At 36.1% G+C, this 20,706-nt stretch overlaps 2 protein-coding genes across 3 annotated transcripts in view; one reads left to right on the top strand and one right to left on the bottom strand.

Moving 5' to 3' along the window:
* Positions 1 to 1,771: 1,771 nt before the first annotated feature.
* LOC123690747 (T-box transcription factor TBX20-like) overlaps positions 1,772 to 20,706 on the bottom strand; it is a 34,651-nt gene continuing 15,716 nt past the window's right edge. The window contains exons 3-7 of one of the 2 annotated variants that reach the window (XM_045634849.1): positions 12,104 to 12,377; positions 11,720 to 11,884; positions 3,739 to 3,815; positions 3,212 to 3,286; positions 1,772 to 3,120 (exon numbers count right to left, since the gene is read on the bottom strand). In XM_045634849.1, the coding sequence (XP_045490805.1) occupies positions 2,691 to 3,120; positions 3,212 to 3,286; positions 3,739 to 3,815; positions 11,720 to 11,884; positions 12,104 to 12,377 (1,021 nt within the window). In that variant the 3' untranslated portion in view covers positions 1,772 to 2,690. The remainder of the gene's footprint in view (positions 3,121 to 3,211; positions 3,287 to 3,738; positions 3,816 to 11,719; positions 11,885 to 12,103; positions 12,378 to 20,706) is intronic. The other variant, XM_045634850.1, reaches the window with a different exon arrangement.
* Positions 15,531 to 16,342, top strand: LOC123690763. The gene has a single exon (XM_045634871.1). It carries the CDS (start codon positions 15,553 to 15,555, stop codon positions 16,318 to 16,320), a length of 768 nt encoding a protein of 255 aa, XP_045490827.1. The 5' UTR covers positions 15,531 to 15,552; the 3' UTR covers positions 16,321 to 16,342.

The following is a 20,706-nucleotide window of genomic DNA, read 5'->3' as shown; positions in this document are numbered from 1 at the left end:
TAGTTAGCGTGGGGTGACGCCGTTGTTTTCCTAGAGATAACTTTATAGTCGCTTTGCATAATTGCGGGTCGTGACACTCTAATTTGTAACAATTTCGCAATCTGTCACGCTTTGTTTGATGTGTAAATCAATAATACTGATTTAATTTGAATATTATGTTAGATAATTTTTATAGACTTGAGTGTATTTTTTGACATTGATCTTTCTACTCTTACTTATCATTTAATTATTTTACATTATGTCCTTTTTAATAATAAATGCTTTTTGTAAGTAACTATCTACTTTGTAGTTTATGATCACATTTATTTACTAAACCTGTATTTACTATTTAAAAACGTAAAAACTTCAAAAAGCATACAAACGGCTCATATAATAATAAAATAAGCAAACAGAATTATATAAATAGGACGTACTTAGGTACAAAAAACTAACAATTTCCAATATGATGACTCTACATTAGTCTTTCCAAACGCAACCAAGCCCAAATATTTTATTTTACTATATGATCGTCAAAACATTAAACCATATTTTAAAAGTATATAAAATTGATTTTATTCACATTCTCTACATTCCTCAAAATGAATACGAGTAGCACTAGTTATTTGACGAAGCAAGTAGTGCCATCTAGTAGCAAACAGCGGCACTGTTAACCGGTTTGTTTTGGGCCTACTGAAGGTTCACGTAGACGACTGTTTATATTGATAAACGTTGAATGTGCGGCTATTTCCTATTGGAATAAAAATTCATTTTATGAGATTTTTTTCAATAATTTAGTTGAATTTTCTCTATCGTAGGTACTTACTAGTTATGCATGAGCAGTACGCCGTTATAAATTATTAAAGGAATTACATTGACAAAACAATAGTTACATATCAATCAATTTTATTTTATCAAATGAGCGATAAGATTTGGCAAATTCATGAAGAATTTCTAAATTTTATGGATTATGCACATAATCGGCTTAATTTTCAAAATTGTTCTCATGTCCTCAATGATCTCTCCAACATGTTTTAAAAATAATGCAGATTTTTTATTTGCGATTTATCAAAACATTGTTAATAATAATTGAAATTAAAAGATCAATTGGAAATCTAACGAGAAACGGCTGGCAGATCATAATATAAAACGATTCATACTAATTGCCTGCAAGCAAACATGTTTAAAATGATTGCAGACCCTAATTCCTAATGTTAAGAAATAAGCTATTGGTTCCGCCCACATGTAGGTAGGTATTTGAAACAACAGATTTGTAAGTTTTGACCTTTGAGTGACATTATCTTAATTTTTTTAGCCAAATTGTATTGCAACCAATTATTGTAGAGCACTGAGAATCTAATTCATAAACTTTCTATGTATTTAAAATCCATATATGAAATAATTACTCTTGATTTCAGCTTCAGTTGCAGTGACATTAAATTATTATTTTTTTGGATTTGTGTGTGTTTATGATTACTGTATTGTATTTTTTAAAACTACTTTATTCTATACATGTAGAGTTTATGAAGAGATGTGGATCTTCGACTGGCAAACAATATGGGTACCTACCATGTACCTACGTTTTATATTTTTTATAGATACTGTTATTTACTCTGTTATTAGTAAATAGAATTAATATCAGATTGACATTAAAATTTGTCATTAGTCCACTTTTTCGCATGATGTGGCAACTTTAATTGAAGCAAATGAGCAATCAGATTCGTATTAAATAAATTAAGGTCGGGAAAAATAAAACGAAACAAGTATGTTAACAAACATTTAATTTTATTTTCATTAATATATTATTTAAAATAACTATTTTAACTACTAAGTCCATAAGTATAGATTCTTCGATATCATTTCAACTCTCCAGATGGAACAATTCTTAAACATCTTGAAATTTGTAATTGTATCAATGCATCTCTTATGTCTAAACTACTCATTGATCTAACACCTAAATATTATTTTTTCTGTTGTATTGCACATATCACTTAAACAACCAAAACATTTGCTATTCAAGATTTATAAAATAAATACCAAAGACTTCTATCTAATCATGTATTTTTCATTTTTACACTACCGATTATAACATGAATAATATTACGAAATTATTGCTACAGAAAATAATTAGGAACATAAAATGATGTTACAACAATAATTACAGTCTTAAATAACATCTAAATATTAAATATATTACAATATATTACAGAGGTGCTTTACGAAAGTAACACAGTGTTGAGCATCCATAAAATACACGGTTTCAATTTCAGATCAATTTTACAATACTTGTAGTTATTAAACTTTCTACATCCGTCAATTTCTTATACCGACTTTACAATATCAACTTTTCCCTATAAACTGTATTTTTGCAAGAGTATCTTCTAGCTCTAAACAAGTATGCTACGATGCGATGCTAGCTTACAATGAGAAAACCACATTTGAGATAATATTTTATATTGTAGCAATTGCATTTTAGTTCAAATCTTATTGTTTTCAGATTACGCGTAAATATTACATTTGTACATTATTGTACTAGTTAATTTATTTGCTAGTTATAATATTAAAATCACCAAAATCAAGCACGTTTAAACATAAAATAGTCTTTTAAATATTGATCACAAATGATTCATTTGCCCTGACAAGCTCTACCCATTCTGTCCAAGAACATCACTATACTGATAAATAATTTGTTTTTATACAAGATCTAAGAAGATTTAAGTCGGACTATGTGGGGGGTGAGGCGTGTGCGGAGGATGTGGGGGGAGGGGGTGAGGGCTGGGGTCCCGCAACGAGTCCGGCGACGACCCTGGCGATGACCTTCGCGGAGGGTATGGAGAGAACCGGTGCTGCGACAGAGGCGCGGGCACTCCCCCTGGATACACCGGCCGAGGTAGCTGTAGCCCCGATCCAGATGCCAAATGCTGCTGAGCTAGAAGCTGCGGGGCTAAACATGCCCATTGACCCCAGAGAGCGGCCGCAGGTACTCCATACAGAGGATAAGCAGCTCTTAGGAACAGTTGTGACCGAGCGGCCAGTATCGCTTTCTCCTCCAGTGTCAAATTATTGTTGTGCTGATCGAGATCGAACGGCCGCAAAGGCGATCTTAAATAGTGTTGTTCCGCCAACATCGACTCCATTGTCTCCCTGAAACCAAATTAACGTTTAATACCATATACTATATCAAATAATTGAATAGGAAGTGGTAAGTTTTTTTGTAATAAGATAATGTATCTACCTATAATTCGCCGCGTTGAAACGCGCATCGTCAGGGAATGTTGGTGGTCTTTCGTGCTCTCCGGTGATATAGAATCTCAACAAAGAAAAATAAAAAATGAAATGCATGTTTATAATTGTGCTTTTGCGGAGCAAAGTGGAGAGATTGGAAAAGATATGAAACTGGATAAAATTACGCAGTCGTATAAATGAGAGTTTGAACTAGATTATAAGCTTCCTATGGCCAGTGCATTTGCATCTAATCGATTATCTATGAAGTAAAGATAGAGACGTAATTGTGTACGCACAGACATCAATCAGTGTCGCTGCGTTTGTTTCTGAGAGCGTGGCCAATGAGATCAGTGAACTGATACCGAATTCTGTCATACAGGTAATGAGGTTTAATGAATGTTCATGCTTTCAATGATACACTGCCAACGTTCCACTGAGCGAGTTTGTTAATACTATATTCAAATACATTTCTGATATTTCACTTTTCACACAATTTCTCTTAGCACGGAAAATTCTTTATACAGAGTAGATATTTACCTTTCAAATTCTGTGAGACGAGAAGAGTCGCGGAATCCCTTTGCGAATGGATTACTGTCGATTTTGAGTTTTGTTATCTGTAACAAAGAAAAGTGTTTTACATTTCAATTCAAGAAACATCACAATCATCCCCTAATTTACTCGATCGTTACAAATATTTTATAAAAAGCTGGAGTTAATTAAGTACTTTGGTACGTAGCAACACAGTTTAAGAATGCGCATTGAATTAAGTCGACGTACTCGTAAAGTATTTTGTTTGATTTAAATAGAGGCCGAGGTGTTAAAAATGTGTTTGGCTTTGCACAAGTTACACGATGAGAAATCGCCCCCTCGCTGCGCAGCGCTCCCGCTGGGGCTCCGTACAATTTGTGAATAATATTTACGACAAATATCCACAAACCTGGAGCCATTCAAACGATACTTTGTAAATAGAATGTCTGGTGACCTAAGCTATTTGAATAAACGCAACATTCAATCCAATTTGTCGCTGACACACGAACTAGGATAAGAATTGAACATAATAAACACAGTTTACGGGAAAGCGTGCAGTTATACTAGTCGCCTGGCGGGAAGCGAGTTTAATTATCATCTTATTGGACAGTCGTTCCAATTGGCATAGTGTAAATTTGGCGTAACAGTATTCGCAATAAACAAGTCATCGGGCAGCCGTCTCGCACGTGTCAATCTTTCAGCAGTTCGCGTACCAGCCGACGGTGACGGGCCAGTAATTATCTGCCGAGTGATTCGACCAGCCTGATCGGTACAACTATTCTCTAATGGCGATCAGCGCTGTATTATTTTCAACACACTTTTGTCTTGATATTTTACTTGATACTTTATTTAGCGCTGCTTCGCCACGTGAGTCATGTGAGAATGTTACCTGTTTGAGATAATTGTAAGGTGTTTTGGCTAGTTCGCAGGAACGAAATAATTTGGGAGTAACTGTAGGTGTTTTGTGGGAATGTTATTTTTAAAATTGAAGAAACACTGTGGAGCTTAGGGAATTAATTATTTTCCTCTTAAAAATATTTATGTGTCTGTTTGATCTGTGATAGATACGCGTTAACCTATAAAATATCTGAACAAATGCTACACTAGTATTGTTCCGGATCAAAGAAAATAATAAACATTCCAAATTATCGTCTCGTTCGCGTCAAGTCTACGACACTTTCGATCGTGTTATAATGATTATAAAAATAGAGAGTAGACGTTGGGTTTTACGAACAGTTCAAACATCGGTATAGAACATTTCGAAACATGTCACGGGTATGAATGAATGCTTTGTCATGAAGGCACAATGAGCTGCGATTGTCCGAGAGAACACGTCGTTCCGTCAAATTGGGAAGCAGGATAGATGTCGAGGGTCAGGCAGCTACTTACACTTGCACACCCACCTGGTACACATTGACTACAATGGACTTCGCGCCTTCGCCTGACGTAATGAGTGCGCGTGAGACCGTGTAGTAGCTTTTGAAAGAATGTCCTACACAATGCCATAGAACAAATAGGTATTCTATACAATAACAATTTGCATATCACTCATGATACATCCATTATTCAAATTATGCTATGAGATATCTATAAAAAAAGTCCTTTATGTATGAGTGTATTTTCCAAAAGACATCTTTCAGTTTTTCATAAAGTTACAGCGACAAGAATAGTTAAAATGCCAATAACGTAACAAGACACAGGACCTGTCCGATATCAATAGAAAGTCGTTTAACGAATATAAGAAACATACATCAGCGGGAGTACAAACAGAATAATGAATGGATCGCTTTCTCGCTTCGAACGTTTATTAGATTTAGTACAAACATAAGGACGAGGCGTGTCAAAACAACCTAATTTAAGTATCAACAAACGTTCGCCTTGGGCGGCATGCCGCTCCTGCTCACTGACAACATTAAAGGCGACTTTAATGACATTATTCTCGCGCCAGAAAAAAGTCCATAAAAAGTCGTAAAGAGGGAAACTTTAGCGGCGTGCATGTGCGTTTTAATAGACGCCATCATTATCATATACTTTGGGTTTTATTAAAACTTTTGTTAACTAAAATCTTTGTATATTTTTTAATAACATATTTATTGTTATGTGTATTAAAAGTTGAGCATGTAAGTATGTCTAAGAAGTCATCTGGTATAAGGGAAAAATCTTGAAGAAGGTACATTTTGAATTGTTGTGTAGGTTATACCAAAGAAAAAAAAATCACACTAAAGTGAATTTGTCTGTCAGAACGGCTTAAAACGGCGAAACAAAAACGTTTGTCGCCTGTCGTGTAAACAGGGAATGCGGTGTGTTATAAAACGGGAATATTCAGTGGAATAAATAAATGTCACAGCTCTGCGCCGCCATTGACTGATGCAGGGCCGTGATGAACGATGCACATATCTATTTATTGCTCCGCATTAATTTGTGGCTCCTTATTGTGATCATTAACATTGAATAATATACTTTTGGTAAAGGTAAATATCCGAACAGACGCGTCAGGAGACTCATCAGATGTTTCATCAGCCGTAAAGATCTACCATAATAAGACAGATAAGTGGAAGTTAATGTTGATCCTTGTTGATCTATATAGGGATTTTAGAACAGAGATGATAAGGAAAATAAGACAAAATAAAGTAATATTTCTATATACAATTTTCAAAAGGAGAATCAGTACGAAACGTCAATACTGCCGTAAATCTGATGTTCAGAGAAAAATAAAACAACTTTTCTCTAGAATGTAAAATGTTTGAAGATGAAAATTAAAATCAACATACGTATAGCTAACGTGACGCGTTATATTATTATGGCAAAAACAATAAATTTTAAACGGCCAACAGCTGTGAGGCTTGTAAACGACATTTTCGAGAAAACCGATGCTTTATTATTTTGCAAGTGTTCTGGAATTAGTTATGAGGCATTGATAGCTCGTGGAACTGCTTTTATTTATAATGAGATAAAATATGTAGAATGTCTCTTTGAACATTAAATAGATTAAACTTATGGAGCTGCATGACCACTGACGAGCATTATTTCGCGTCCTGACATCTCATTTAACATCTAATAATGATTTAGGTATTAAAGGAAAATACGTTTCAACTTCAGGCTATATTTTTCAAAAACTATTGAAAATCTCATATTGAGCTGTCACAGATGTAAAATCTAATAGCTAAAGTATTAATAAATATGTAAGATCGCTATAAATATTACAACCCCTCATCTTCATCTAACAATTCAATAAGTTGTAAGCTGTCTCGTATGCTCCCGATAGAAATTATTAATGAAATGCAGTGCAGGTTGTATAAGTTTTCTGCTATCTCCGTGGCCACCTTTATTAGAATTCTGCCCATCCACATGGCTACCAGCAATTTATATTTATTTTTAATTTATAAATTCATTTTAGTTGGGATCGTCACTATTAAGACGTGTTATCAGATCCTTTAGAGATCCTACAGTAAGTATGAAATCAACTTTACATTCATGTCCGCAATTATTGTTGTAGAGCCTGAATATTATTGAATAGGCTATTTGCCACATTTCAAATATAAATTGTTTAACTCGATGAACACATTATATTTTGTTATTATTAACGGACAGATCTGTCTAATTTGACAGTGTCTATTGGGATACAGATAAATTAGGATTAGGACTTCATCATAAATCATAAGATAAAATGAAGTGTAGAAAGGAGTTTGCATTACGGATATGAATAAGAATTTTATTAATACCTCCTTTAAGCTCAAATAAACTGTATGATACTAATCACAGATACTAATGAACATGGAGGACCAAATTGCCCTAACGTTTGATGAATTTAGGCCATAAATACAATTTTTGAAGTATCAACATAATTTTCCGGGATATGACAATTAATTCAAAGATATTGTGAGTTAAAGGTAAATATTTTATGTAAATAATTATAAAGCTCATTGTGGGTACAATAAATGTAGTTCTTCTGTGGTGGCTCGGTGCGCAGACGCAATAAATTCAAACCGGCCGCACACGACGGCTCTGCGTGACGTCACACCTCGTGTGATCGATGGCAAGTAAGAAAGAGATCACAGTTTCCCACTAACTGTCCAATGGCATGAGGCAGAAAGAGATGGAACACCGATAAATAATTTCATGTTAAATTATTTTAAATCCTCTCTTTAAAGCAAGTACGTTGACTTCTTGTATTTTTGACTTATGTTGGTTTCGTGTTATCGCGCCGTATTATTGCTTGAAAAATGAACGGATGTAGAGACACTACTGGCTCTAATCAAATATTTTGATCACATAAAAAAAAAACATTATCCCCGTATTTCAACTAATTTGCTACATCCTTAACTTATATTTCAATGGATCAGTTTTATCAAAATATGCAAATTTCGTATAAAATAGTATTAAAATATACAGGTAATATTGTGTTGGGTCTTCAATACATTTGTCATTTTATAAGCTTACTTTTTATAATCTCATGGACGTAGCACGTTGACAAATATAAAAGTATCGTATTCATAAAAATGAATCGATTATTTGAAGAAAAAGAGATGTGAGGGGGTGAGGCGCGCGGGCCGAGGGAGGGAGGGACACCTCATGACACCTGACCGCAGCCATTTTGGCCCGTGAAATATGTTTATTTGTCATGGCTCCCTTTTGTTATTGAAATTGTGTTTGCCTTTACTCCTTCTTTATATTGTTCGATTGTGTCTGAGTGAAACCCGTTTATAGATGCTCAATGCGAGAATAGCTTCGGATTTGGTTTTAGAATATTGATTATTGATACTGAGAAATGAGATATAAATTTCAATTAAGTAGCTATTGATCGCATTAACGCATAGATGCTCTCGGTTAAGTGCAAGTTATTTTTGTGATTATCTTTTCATTCTTGAAATCGTATAAGTGGCGTGACTGAGAACAAATAAGACTTTTACTGATGGGAACTGTTGGGCAGCTCTGTATTATTAATGAATTATTTAACAAACAGAACATTGACGCCGTTCAAAGACGTTAAGTATGTTTGTATACTCCCAATCAGTCACCGCAGGTTGCCATCCGCGATCCTCCACGGAACGATCGATCATAACAAATTCACAAGTCATCGGCTATTAAAAAAGTGCATTGTGTGGAGAATGCGTAAAGTCTAACAAACATTGTCACCTCCTCCGAATCGAATTCCTGACAAAGGATTGTTCACGAACATTGTGGTGGGTGTAAAGCATAGGTTTAGTCGGAAACCACCCCGCGGCGCTCTCGGCGACGCTGCGTCTCACTGCGACGCACAAAAAAACACTATTCATATTTTTTTACTCAACGATCTTATCTTGTCTTATATCTACGTTCTGGAATGATAAAGCACCAATAATGATGTTTCATTTTGTATCGATGCTAACGTCAGCTATAAAGTTAGTGACAGATTTTATAATGTTTTTAAAAAATTGTTAGAATATTTATCAAGTAGAGCTTTTGTTCGCTTAACTTCATGTTATTTGTAATTTATTGAAAACTTTGTCTTATCCAACAATAATGTAACCGTTCCAATCTAAAGAATACTTTATAATAAAGCTAAACCCGTTTTGAGATCAGACTGTCAGTCTGTGAATGTGTAAAACATTTTATTTAAGATGCGTTTAATTTTCCGGTTCCATTAGCGTTAACTAAATGCGCGGTAGCTAAATGATATAAATGTATTATTGTATTTACACTGTATAATATTAATAAAAAAGTGTTGATGTACCTACTCTTGGTTTTTTAAATGCTTTTTAATTATAATACCAAAATGGTCAAACATTTTAATTTATTACTATTTTGTTTTTCACAAAAGCTCGTTGAGCTAGAGCCGGTCTCTACTTATTTTATAATTACAGAATAATTATTTAATAATTAGTACCTAAGTCTTAAAATAGTAAAAAAGAACATTATCACATAATTTCGTGATAAATGCTCACAATTTTTGTTTTAATACAGTCCTACTGATTCAAACTTCAATATGTTAAATCACAAAGATCTTACGAATAGTCATAATTTTGACATTTTGTTACCGATTGTTGCTTCATTAACAAAAATTAAAGGAATTCCGTAAAAAGGTGTTACTAGTTCTGTTTCAGATCGTATATATCACACTTTGAATATGTAAATGCTGCGATTGCTTCAAGATATCAGATTTTTTGTCACGCGTCAAGTTATGCGGGCGTAAGATATATCGAGAGGCGCAGGTGCAAACACGTTAAGTGTTTTCTTATTGTTGTAAGGGATTGGCTTATCACTGACACTATCTGTGTTCGACAAATGTTTTAACTGTCAGAGATGTGACGTCAGCCAAATTGAGCTGATCGAAGCACCGATACCGCTCCACATTCTGTGGTACTGGGATTTATTGAATGTTCCCAAACGTTTTATTTGTTGAACGTTTTATAATAACATTTTTAATACTTTTGATTGCTAATTTATGACTGATCGATGGTGCGTGTGACATAATCCTACTTTTATTATGAATTATATATTTTTAAACACATAAAATTGATATCGCATTAATGTCGAATCTTAAAGAATTAGCATTATTCATGTATCATAAACAGTAAACTTAAGATGAATTAAAATATCTATTTTTATAAAAATCCTCCTCGATACATATATACCTAATGCCTAATGGATGCGGACAAGGAGTTGCATTAGCAATAATTTAGTACATTTTAGGCACATTTGAATCAATAGCTATCAATAATGTTACACAGGGGAGCCATTTTCCTACTAAACGTAGGTGGTCAATGAAATTATCATCTGCTGCCGTCTGTTCCTAATTAAGATGCATGGATATTGTTGTATTATAATGACTGATTCATAATTACATATATTTAAGACTCCTAATGTAAGAAATTCATATTAAGGTCCTACATCAGTGTTACGCTAAACAATGTCACGTTACAAGTCGATAACTATTTTAGTAAATTCTAAGTCAGACCACAATAGATTTAATTTAAGAAACCATGAACTTCATGTAAATAATTACCGAAACGCAGTAGCTAATTAACGAATGAATGAAGATTTATGTGCCGCGTTGTCGATATAAAGTAACGCTTCCTTTATGAACCTCAAAACGTCCTAATTACCGCGCGGTGGAAACAAAACGAGGAACACGGAGACGCCCAAACGCTTCTGTGACAGGGAATTAATTGCTCGTGGCGACATGTGCGATATGAGCCGATACAAAGATACTTCGAGCTACACGATAAGCCAAACGCATCTCGTAAATGCTTATGAAATGCGTTTAAACGATAGTTGGAACTTTTTTTGTTTTGGTTTTTGGTTTTATTGTTCTATTATTCTGATGATAGAAGATACACCTCAAATGGGTGTATAAGGGTTTCCAGATAAATGTCCTTGTTGTTTTTACGTAGCGTAATAGTAAAAAAATGAATCTACTGATAAATATTTTAGCACTTATCACAATTAATAAAAAATATCACAGATTTGATGGTCTCCAGGTACTCCTTCCCATTCGACTGTTATTTGATCATATTGCGATGGAAACCCCGGCCCCAATAAACAATGGAGCACATTAGCAAATGCCCATCGGCTCACCTATATTTAGTTTAGGTGAAAACTTTACTCGTCACCCTGGTCGGTTGTCCGACGCGCCGTCCGTCCATCAACGTTGCCGCCCGCGTGTGGCCGCGCGATCGACAAAAATGCGTTCCTTTGTGAACAAAGTCTGGCTGGACATGCCTTTCAGCGAGATGCAATTAGTGCGACCGAAATACATGTCGATACACTGAGCAACCCATTGCCATTTGAGATATGTCCTGTGATCTATTTTCGAGATCGTCGAGATAATACTAGAACACCTATAGGACTGTCACGTGTTCTAATCGCTTGTTTTTGTAGTGAAGTTTAGTGTATTCGAGTCCTCCGAGTTTTTGCAATAGTTTGCTTGCGGTTATTTAAACGTCGTCTAAAATTTGAATTACCTAAAACTTGAAGTAGTGATAGATCATATGTTTTATGTTTTTCTTACCAGTTGGTTTTGGTAGGCTGTGACAGCGGTGAAAACGCATTCGGGGAATATAAACGTCTTGAATTCTTCTTGTTCGAGATCAGTTATTGGAGCGTTGATAGCGCCCTCCCGTCGGAGCACCAGGTGGATCCGTGGTTGGTATTTGTGCATGGAATTTAGTACCAGCTGGAACAATTGTTTATTATTAGGTTTGACAACAGAATCATTCTATAAAATATTTTATCTGTGTTGCGCTATATAATATTTAGTTCTGATTTGAATTATGATATAATAAAACGTAAATTTGGCTTATACTTCTATAATTGCTTTTCTTAACCATATTGTCATTTTAAGGGAGTTACTGGCTGCAATATAATGACGTTAAGCTATTTATCTCAATGGTACCTGTCCATTCTTATCCATCTCGTTGTTGGTGAGCTTGACCTTCTCGAAGGAGACGACCTGCTTGCGCAGCTGGTCGCCGGAGAAGGGCGAGTCGGGGTGCGGGTAGAGGCGCGCGGGCGCGGGCGGGTCCGCCTTGCCGGCCACCAGCCACGAGGAGCGGTGGTAGGCGTAGCGGTAGCGCTTGCCGTCCACCGGCACCACGTCCAGCAGCACGGCGTAGCGCGCCTCCGCGCGGCACCCGCCGAACGACACGCGCACCGTCGGGAACATGCGTCTACAAATAAAACAATTATTTTTTAAAATGAACTACCATTGAGAACATTAAAGCTACAGATAATTATTTTACTGGCGAGTCTACACAGAGCGAGAAGCCTCGGGAAGCATTTTCCGCGTGAGGCTGCAGCTCGATCTATGTCAATGCAGCTCGCCGATGAAAGCACGTATGCCGCCGCTTTCCCAGGCAGCTTCCCAGCTGCTTGAACTGTGTGAATCCGCCTTATCATTTATATTTAAAGATACAACAACAATTAATAAGTAATGAACGATAGATTCACACAAGATGCTTATGAAGATGATATTATAACTTATAAGGCTATAATTTCACTAATCGTACCTATGTAGAAATAAGAAAAAGGAAAATCAGCTTACAAGCGTATTTCAAAGAATTTAAGTAATAATATTACCATCAATGTATAAAAAATGAGTTAAATTCGCATACTTATTATGTTTTATGGATGAATTTTGTCGCAAAGTGTCGTAAAACGTTTATTTTTTAACATTTTTCGTCATGCATAACTTCTCATTCTTTTGTTTAATTAAAGCGTATATTTACACATTAATTCTCGGGGGAGCCTTTCTCGGGGGAGCCTCAACCCCTAGAGAACGCGTCCCCAGGTGGCGGATAGGGGAATGCCCTTCGGGTACCATAACAAGTATTTGAAGGGTAGGAGTTACGATACAACTCCCGCGGACCAAGAGGCCGGAGATGAACACTTCGTTACCAAATCCCTACTGCGAGCTACTTTGGCATAATCGAAGGACAGGTCGTAGTAGTGCTGTGTACTTGGGTTGGAGTATACAGTAGAGATGGCGGCGGAAGAGCCCTATACTGGGCCAACGGCGGCGCTCACATCTTGATATAGATGACAACCTTGGTGTCAGGTGGCAACCGGCCGTAAAATTCAAGCCAATCATTTTCTCCTCGAATCATGAAAAGTAAAAAATCAAGAAAGGGCACTTCTGCTAGGGCGTTCCCCCGAAGCGACGATAGAGTGAGTTTATGTGATATGGATGCGAATAAAGAAGAATATACTAGGGGGTCCCCCGGAAGCGACAAGCAAGTAGAATTAAAAACAGACAATAAACCGACAACCCAATGTAAAATAAGATTGGCTACATGGAATCTAGGTTCCCTTACTGGAAGATGTCAAGAACTGGCTAAGGTTTTGCAAAGAAGAGATATAAATGCATGCTGTATACAAGAGACGAAATGGAAAGGCTCCAAGTCCAGAGATATTGGGTTAGGTTACCAACTGATTTATCATGGCATTAAGAACTCCCAGAATGGTGTGGGTATAGTCCTAGACTGCAATCTAAAGCAACGAATAATAAAAGTGGATAGAAAAAGCGACCGTCTAATTGCTGTAAAACTCGCCATGGACAATCAAACACCTCTAAATATAATTTCCGCATATGCACCCCAATCCGGATGTACAGAATTAGATAAATCTCTCTTCTGGGAAGATTTCGATGATCTCATGAGCTTAATACCAGATCATGAATCAAAGTACATAGGCGGAGATCTAAATGGGCACATTGGTGAAAAGGCCGTAGATTATCGAGATGTTCATGGTGGCTATGGTTATGGCTCTGTAAACAGAGAAGGAACATCTATTCTGGATTTCTGCTCTAGGCATGGTTTAGCTATTGTTAACACTTGGTTTAAAAAGAAAGATGAACATCTAATAACTTATAAAAGCTCTGGAAATAACACCCAAATTGATTACATTCTCTGTCAAAAGTCTTCTCTAAAAAGCTTTAAAGATTGCAAAGTAATCCCGGGAGAGGCACTGACTTCACAACATCGACTTCTGGTATCTAAATTTATATTGCCCAAAAATATTAAGATCAATTATGATAGAACACCTAGAATCAAATGGGGCCAACTATAATCTGATAAAGGTAAACAGCTCATTACATCTATTATTGAATACTTAGAAAACGATCTGGCTTTAAATTACAACAATAGTACAAACGCAATGTGGGCAAATTTCGAAAAGTTTTGCAAGGAAGAAGCCTCAAAGCATTTGGGAATATCGAAAGGTGGAATTAGTACCAATAAAGATCCTACGTGGTGGAATGACAATGTCAAGGAGGCAATAAGAGATAAAAGAGAACTTTTTAAGCTTTGGCAACTGACAAAACTGGAAGAAGACCACAGAGAATACAAAAAAGCTAAAAAAGCTGCGAAGCAGGCTGTTGCTCAGTCAAGGACAAACGCTAATGAGGTACTCTATCAAAGATTGGAAGACGCAAAAACTGATGTCGAGGTTTTCAAAATAGCAAAACAACGACACAAGGCGACGTTAGACATTAAAGTAAATAAATACATCCAAAACGAAGAGGGACAGTTGTTAACATCTAACGAAGACATCAGTAATAGATGGAAGCAATACTTTGAAAACCTTTTAAACGAAGAATTCCCTAGTGAACCCTTACCGGAAATCATCCCAACTGTCGGACCTGTTCACGAAGTAACGCTAGAGGAAGTCAAGCAGGTTGTTATAAAAATGAAAAACCACAAAGCCGTTGGCCCAGACGAGATACCTGCAGACCTCTGGAAGAAAAGTGGACCCCTAGGCTATGAATGGCTAGCACGCCTTTTTAACACCATATTGTATACGCATACTATCCCTGAATCATGGCGACAAAGTTTCCTGGTACCTATCTACAAAAATAAAGGTGACATCAGAGTATGCAATAATTATAGGGCCATTAAACTCACCTCACATACTTTAAAAATATGGGAAAGAATTTTAAATTACCGTCTTTTAGCATTAATTAATATATCCGAAAATCAATTTGGTTTCACTGCAGCAAAATCAACAAATGACCCTATTCAAACTGTTCGAATTCTCATGGAAAAATATCGATCTAACCGAGAAGACTTACACCTTATCTTCATCGACCTGGAAAAAGCGTTTGATCGTGTTCCTAGAAAATTAGTATGGCAAGCCATGAGAGCGCAAGGAGTACCAGAGATGTTTGTAAAAGTCATTCAGGATATGTATAATGGCGTAAGTACAAAAATAAAAAGTGCAGCTGGGTTCAGTAAACCTTTTAAGGTAAACGTTGGAGTCCATCAGGGATCGGCCCTAAGCCCACTTCTGTTTAACCTAATAATGGATCTGCTAACCAAAGATATTCAGCCACCTTTGCCCTGGTGCCTTATGTATGCGGACGATATTGTACTGCTCGATCATTGTGCACAAAATCTGCAAATAACATTGGAATCGTGGAGGCATGCTCTAGAAGCTAATGGATTGCGCATAAGCAGAAATAAAACAGAGTACATGGAATGCATCTATAACCCTAACACTAGACATCGTAGCACTATAAGTCTTCAAGGAAAACCGCTTAACAAGGTATCACAATTTAAATATCTGGGGTCCATGATATCATCGGATGCCAATATTGATGCTGACGTTACACATCGAATCAATGTGGCTTGGCAGAAATGGAGGAGTCTGACGGGAGTATTATGTGATCCAAAGATGCCAATAAAGACCAAAGGAAAAGTCTACAAGACCGCAGTTAGACCAGCTCTAATGTATGGCTCTGAGTGCTGGGCAATCAAAAAAGCTCAAGAGCAAAGAGTTCATGTAAATGAAATGAAAATGCTTAGATGGGCGGCCGGCGTAACTAGACTTGATAAAGTGCGCAATGAGTACATCAGAGGAAGTTTCAAGGTCGCTCCCATCTCAGAGAAACTCACTGAACAGCGTCTAAGATGGTATGGACACGTAATGAGGCGTGAAGAAAACCACGTAGTAAGGAGGGCACTAAACTTGCCAAATAGAAGACGGGGTCTGGGACGTCCCCCCGCCACCTGGTGGTCTACCATATCAAAAGACATGGAGAGAGCCCAATTGAATAAACAGACAACCCAGGATAGACCATCCTGGCGCATGAGAACGAGGAGAGCCGACCCCAAATAAAGGGATAAGGCAAAGGAAGAAGAAGAAGAAGAATTTACACATTAACGCAATTATTCGATAATTACCTACTCGGCTCCACAGCAGTTATTGAGACCGGCACCAATCGTCTTTGCATTAACTCGATGACTTCGCAAATTATACCGAGCAATTTATTTTAATACATTGTACCGGTATTGTACCCGTTTCAGGCCTTTAATAAAATCCACATATGCCTTGTAGAACCTATGTAATTGCTTCATCTTATATGCATTAACTGGATTTAATTCTATATGAATTTACTATTGAAATCCTGTTAATGTTTTCCATAATTTGGGGAAAAGTTTTAACAGCTGATAAAATTTGTTCACATAAAAATATATTGAAAGGAAAATAAAAAATGGAATTAAATATTATCTAATTCATATTCTGAAAACCAACAAGTTACAGAGCAATAATTTACATTGTTATTGTAAATGGGATGATAATAATCATTAAACGTTGAATAACATAATTTATCTAAGAGGTAGGTTCACGATCACATTACTTCTGTTTTAATATTCCTAAAAATATGACTGAATTTCTTTTATTTTTATACGAGTCTTAACAATTCCCCTTCCCCTTCTTACAACGGAGACATTCTTTAATGTCTCCCATTGGAGAAAGATGAATTGGTAGACATTTTTATAAAGGCGTATGTTTTTGTTTACTGTTAGTAAAATTGCTTGTGGTTGGTCGGAGTAATGGCTCTTATTACGCTCATCTATGTCGCTGCGGTTTCCTGTTATATTTTTATTTAACAAGGGGGAATCGCAACAATAAGTATTTCAATACACTTCGTCGAAGATGGGATAACTCGCTAACAAGAAACAGACCAGTCACCGCTGAAAGTCGCCACAAAAAATGTAAGAAATGAAATCTATCGAAGATAATAAACTCATTGTTACTAGAAAGGAGCGCTCATAAAAAGTGGTGTCAGTAGCGCGCTCGTGAAACACTATCTCCTAATCGACATAAAATGGTAGTCATTGAGGCGCGAGAACGGAAATAACAAATCTTTAGCTGTAACCCGAGACGTACATCGAAGTGGCCGTTCGTTTTTTGTTGGTGTCGCTCAAGCCGCGAGCGATTGTCAATTTCGCTATCGCACCTTACGCAATACCAACACGGTATGCGGCTTCTGACCCGGAAATCTTCAACCTTCGACCACCCAGCTCGTTATTGTAGGTACATACCCCTCGTTACTATGAGTAATCATAATAGGATTTTGATTGACTAGATATATCCGTTGGCAGGTAAGGTGATGCGCGCTGTAAAACGATTAAATCTCCGAACAAAAGCACATCGCTTGTAATATTCGTTGTTAAGATCACAAGCTCGAGGGAGGACAAAAATAAGAATGCCATTAAAAAGATTTATGCGCGTTTAGTCGCGGTCGCGTCGATCTGTGAGACTCCTTATAGTTCACGATAGAGCGGGCCTGCGCCTGGGCAATTGCACGCATGCGTTAATGGCGACACTCGGCGCACACCGATATATATTACCTCGATGATATATGACCACCGACGTCGTCCATCATCCTACCACCCGAAAGTTAGCGGAAAACTGCGAGAGCAAAAGGACAGCGCTGTACATGAGCTTTAATGAGCATGCTGCGGACAGAAATAAGGCGCTCTACAACGAATCACTGGTTCGTTTCAATTGAGAGATTTTATGCCGTAATTAGGTGGTAATTGAAGTAAAAATTCAGATTTTAACCTGTTACAGGTTGACGTAGGTACATATTATATACCTCATACTTTCCTCAAATAATTACATAAAATGAAAATATTATATAAAAATTATTTTATATTTAACAATTATTTGTAGTTAATACATCAATGTCGCTTTTCAGCTGCATTACATAATCTAAAAATATTTTTTACAATGTTGCAGTAACAATTCGACTCAAATTTTCCGTTACTAATAAATAACGCAATTAATTAAGCGCATGTGTGCAAAAATTTGATTGCAAGTTAAATGCGAGTTGCAGCGATGCGCAGGCGCATGTCGTCTTAATTAGCGGCACGGAGCGAGGTGCGAACTCGTCAATCATTGTTCCCGCGCGACGGCTGTGATGGATCTGCTCTACGCGCTATTGGTTATCGTTAGACCGTGCATCCTTGTCATATTTCTTATATCAATGTTGTATTTTGGGGGTGGACAAACATGTATGTTATTAAAGACATGTAACCTTGATGGTATTTGTTTTGGCAAAGGAAAATTATATTCATTTGTTATCTATCCTACCTATTCAATAATTTATTCCGTATCCCATGATAGCCAACCAACCAACCAACTTTAATCAACACCCCAAGTGTAGCTAAATGCAAGATAACGGATACATAAACTTCACCTGCGATTATGAAATAGGAAGCCGAGCGCCATAAGTGCAGTGTTATCACGTCGTGATTAGGGTCCCGCCGACCAATCAGCAAACGCCTGTCTAATTATACAGGAAAGCGGTTTATTAATAGCAATTATACCCGCCGCCATATTGCAAGCGCGATTTAATTAACTCGATCCGCTGATTGGGGACATATGGCGCTAGATTGCGGGTCCAACGAAACGCCGCAGCTACACGGAGCTTAAAGACAAGTAAAGTGGGAATTGCTATAGTTTAAGATTTCAATGCCTTTAGCTATATCTATCGTGTGTCAGGAACAGGGGCCGAATTCAATGCGTACTACTTGGTAAGCTCTGCTTCAACTCATCATAGACAATGTCGTCATTTCTTGGCGAATAAAGAATAGATTAGATGAGATACGAGCAAAGATGTTACAAAGTACTTACAATGTATTGTAATAGCAGTTACTAGACGTGTATTATGAATTATTATGTAAGTTAGAATGTAAATAATTATTGTAAATTGTGTTATTATTTTAAACCCTTTGTAATATTAATGTTTTATAGTAACGAAATATACCTAAAAAATAATAAACACAAAATGGAATTTACACGTTAGCATTAATCAAAACATTATGTAAAATCGGTGTACATTACACTTTCATTATATCACGCAATACGTAAGTATAATTAACTGTTACTACCTCCGATTATAGCAAATTAGTGCTAATGGTAAGTGATTTCTGCTGCATAATTCAAGTGACAACAATCCGCTTGGTGGCCAATGAATATTTCATATCCAATAATGCTACCACTTATAGTTAATTTTATGGTCACTACCGCCCTATGTCCCACCGCTGCCTAACTGTTATTATCTGGTATGTATAGTGTATACACTTTGTTCAGCATTGCATCATTTATACATAATCACGCATCGGAAATGTCACATAAACTTGACTCATCGGGAAATACTGTGTCTGTTAATGAAAAACGTTCCTGCTTAAAATGTAAAGTTATAAATCTCGACAGTAAATGTACGGCTTATAGGAGGTTTAAAATACGTTTTTTAGTTTACGTATAACAACTAGGTATAACTCACACTTGGTCAGAGCTGTAGATTATGGCCTAAGCCCACATTGGAGGTCTGTCTGCATTGCGAACAAAAATGGCCTGATGGTGATTAATAACAGGCATGATCCTATATTAAATTTAACATATGTGTTTTTTTTATAAAACAAGTTTTAAAAGATATTCTAATTCTATAAATTACAAATAAGCATTTATATTTATAAATTTAAATTTACAAACACGCTAAAAAAGATAAACTTACGTACCTATCTACAAGTTAAAATAGTAAAGTTTAAAACCGAAAAGCTAAGCATTTTTTGTAAATGTTTTCTAATAATTTTTATAACTTAAGCTTTCGTCTACAATAATTAGGATCGAAAAGTACTATACATGTGCTATATATCAAAATAATTGCCAGCTAGAGCAAATCAAAAATAGAATTAGTATAATTACTCTACATAGAGTATTTAAATAGAATTTTATTAGAGCATTTAATGAGACAATAGGTTTTTACGATTCGCATATATGGGATATTGAATTAGGTAAATGCTGATAATCCAAATAATCCAATAATAATAATGACTTAGCCATTGTACGCAAATAGTTAAATAAACATAAAATTTTGTGGTAACGTCCCTTTAAACAATTTAATTAAAAATCATACAGTTTAATAGAAATAACGTTCAAATGCAACTGTTAAGAAAGTACAATATAATTTTATACACAGAATTTCTAACACAATGCTTAAAATGATCTCGTCAATATGTAGAGTCATTTTTCTAACTTAATTAAATTAAGTGTTTCCATTCTAACTTTGGTGTTTTGGTTTCTTCATATTTTCGAACAGAATTTATTTATCTTGATGTAAATGAAACGGAACACTGATTTATGTCATATCATCAAATCTAAATTATAACTCTGTCTACTCTAAAAATCATAAGGCTACATTTGTATTTG

The sequence above is a fragment of the Colias croceus genome, chromosome 3 (assembly GCF_905220415.1).
Source record: "Colias croceus chromosome 3, ilColCroc2.1".
NCBI classification, from domain to species: Eukaryota; Metazoa; Arthropoda; class Insecta; order Lepidoptera; family Pieridae; genus Colias; species Colias croceus.
The sequence above is the reverse complement of the archived record's forward strand: the minus strand, read 5'-3'. Positions and strand labels throughout refer to the sequence as shown.

What these genes read in the sequence shown, in the direction of transcription:
- LOC123690763 (XM_045634871.1), top strand. Translation starts at nt 15,553, where the DNA reads ATGTATGCGGACGATATTGTACTGCTCGATCATTGTGCACAAAATCTG.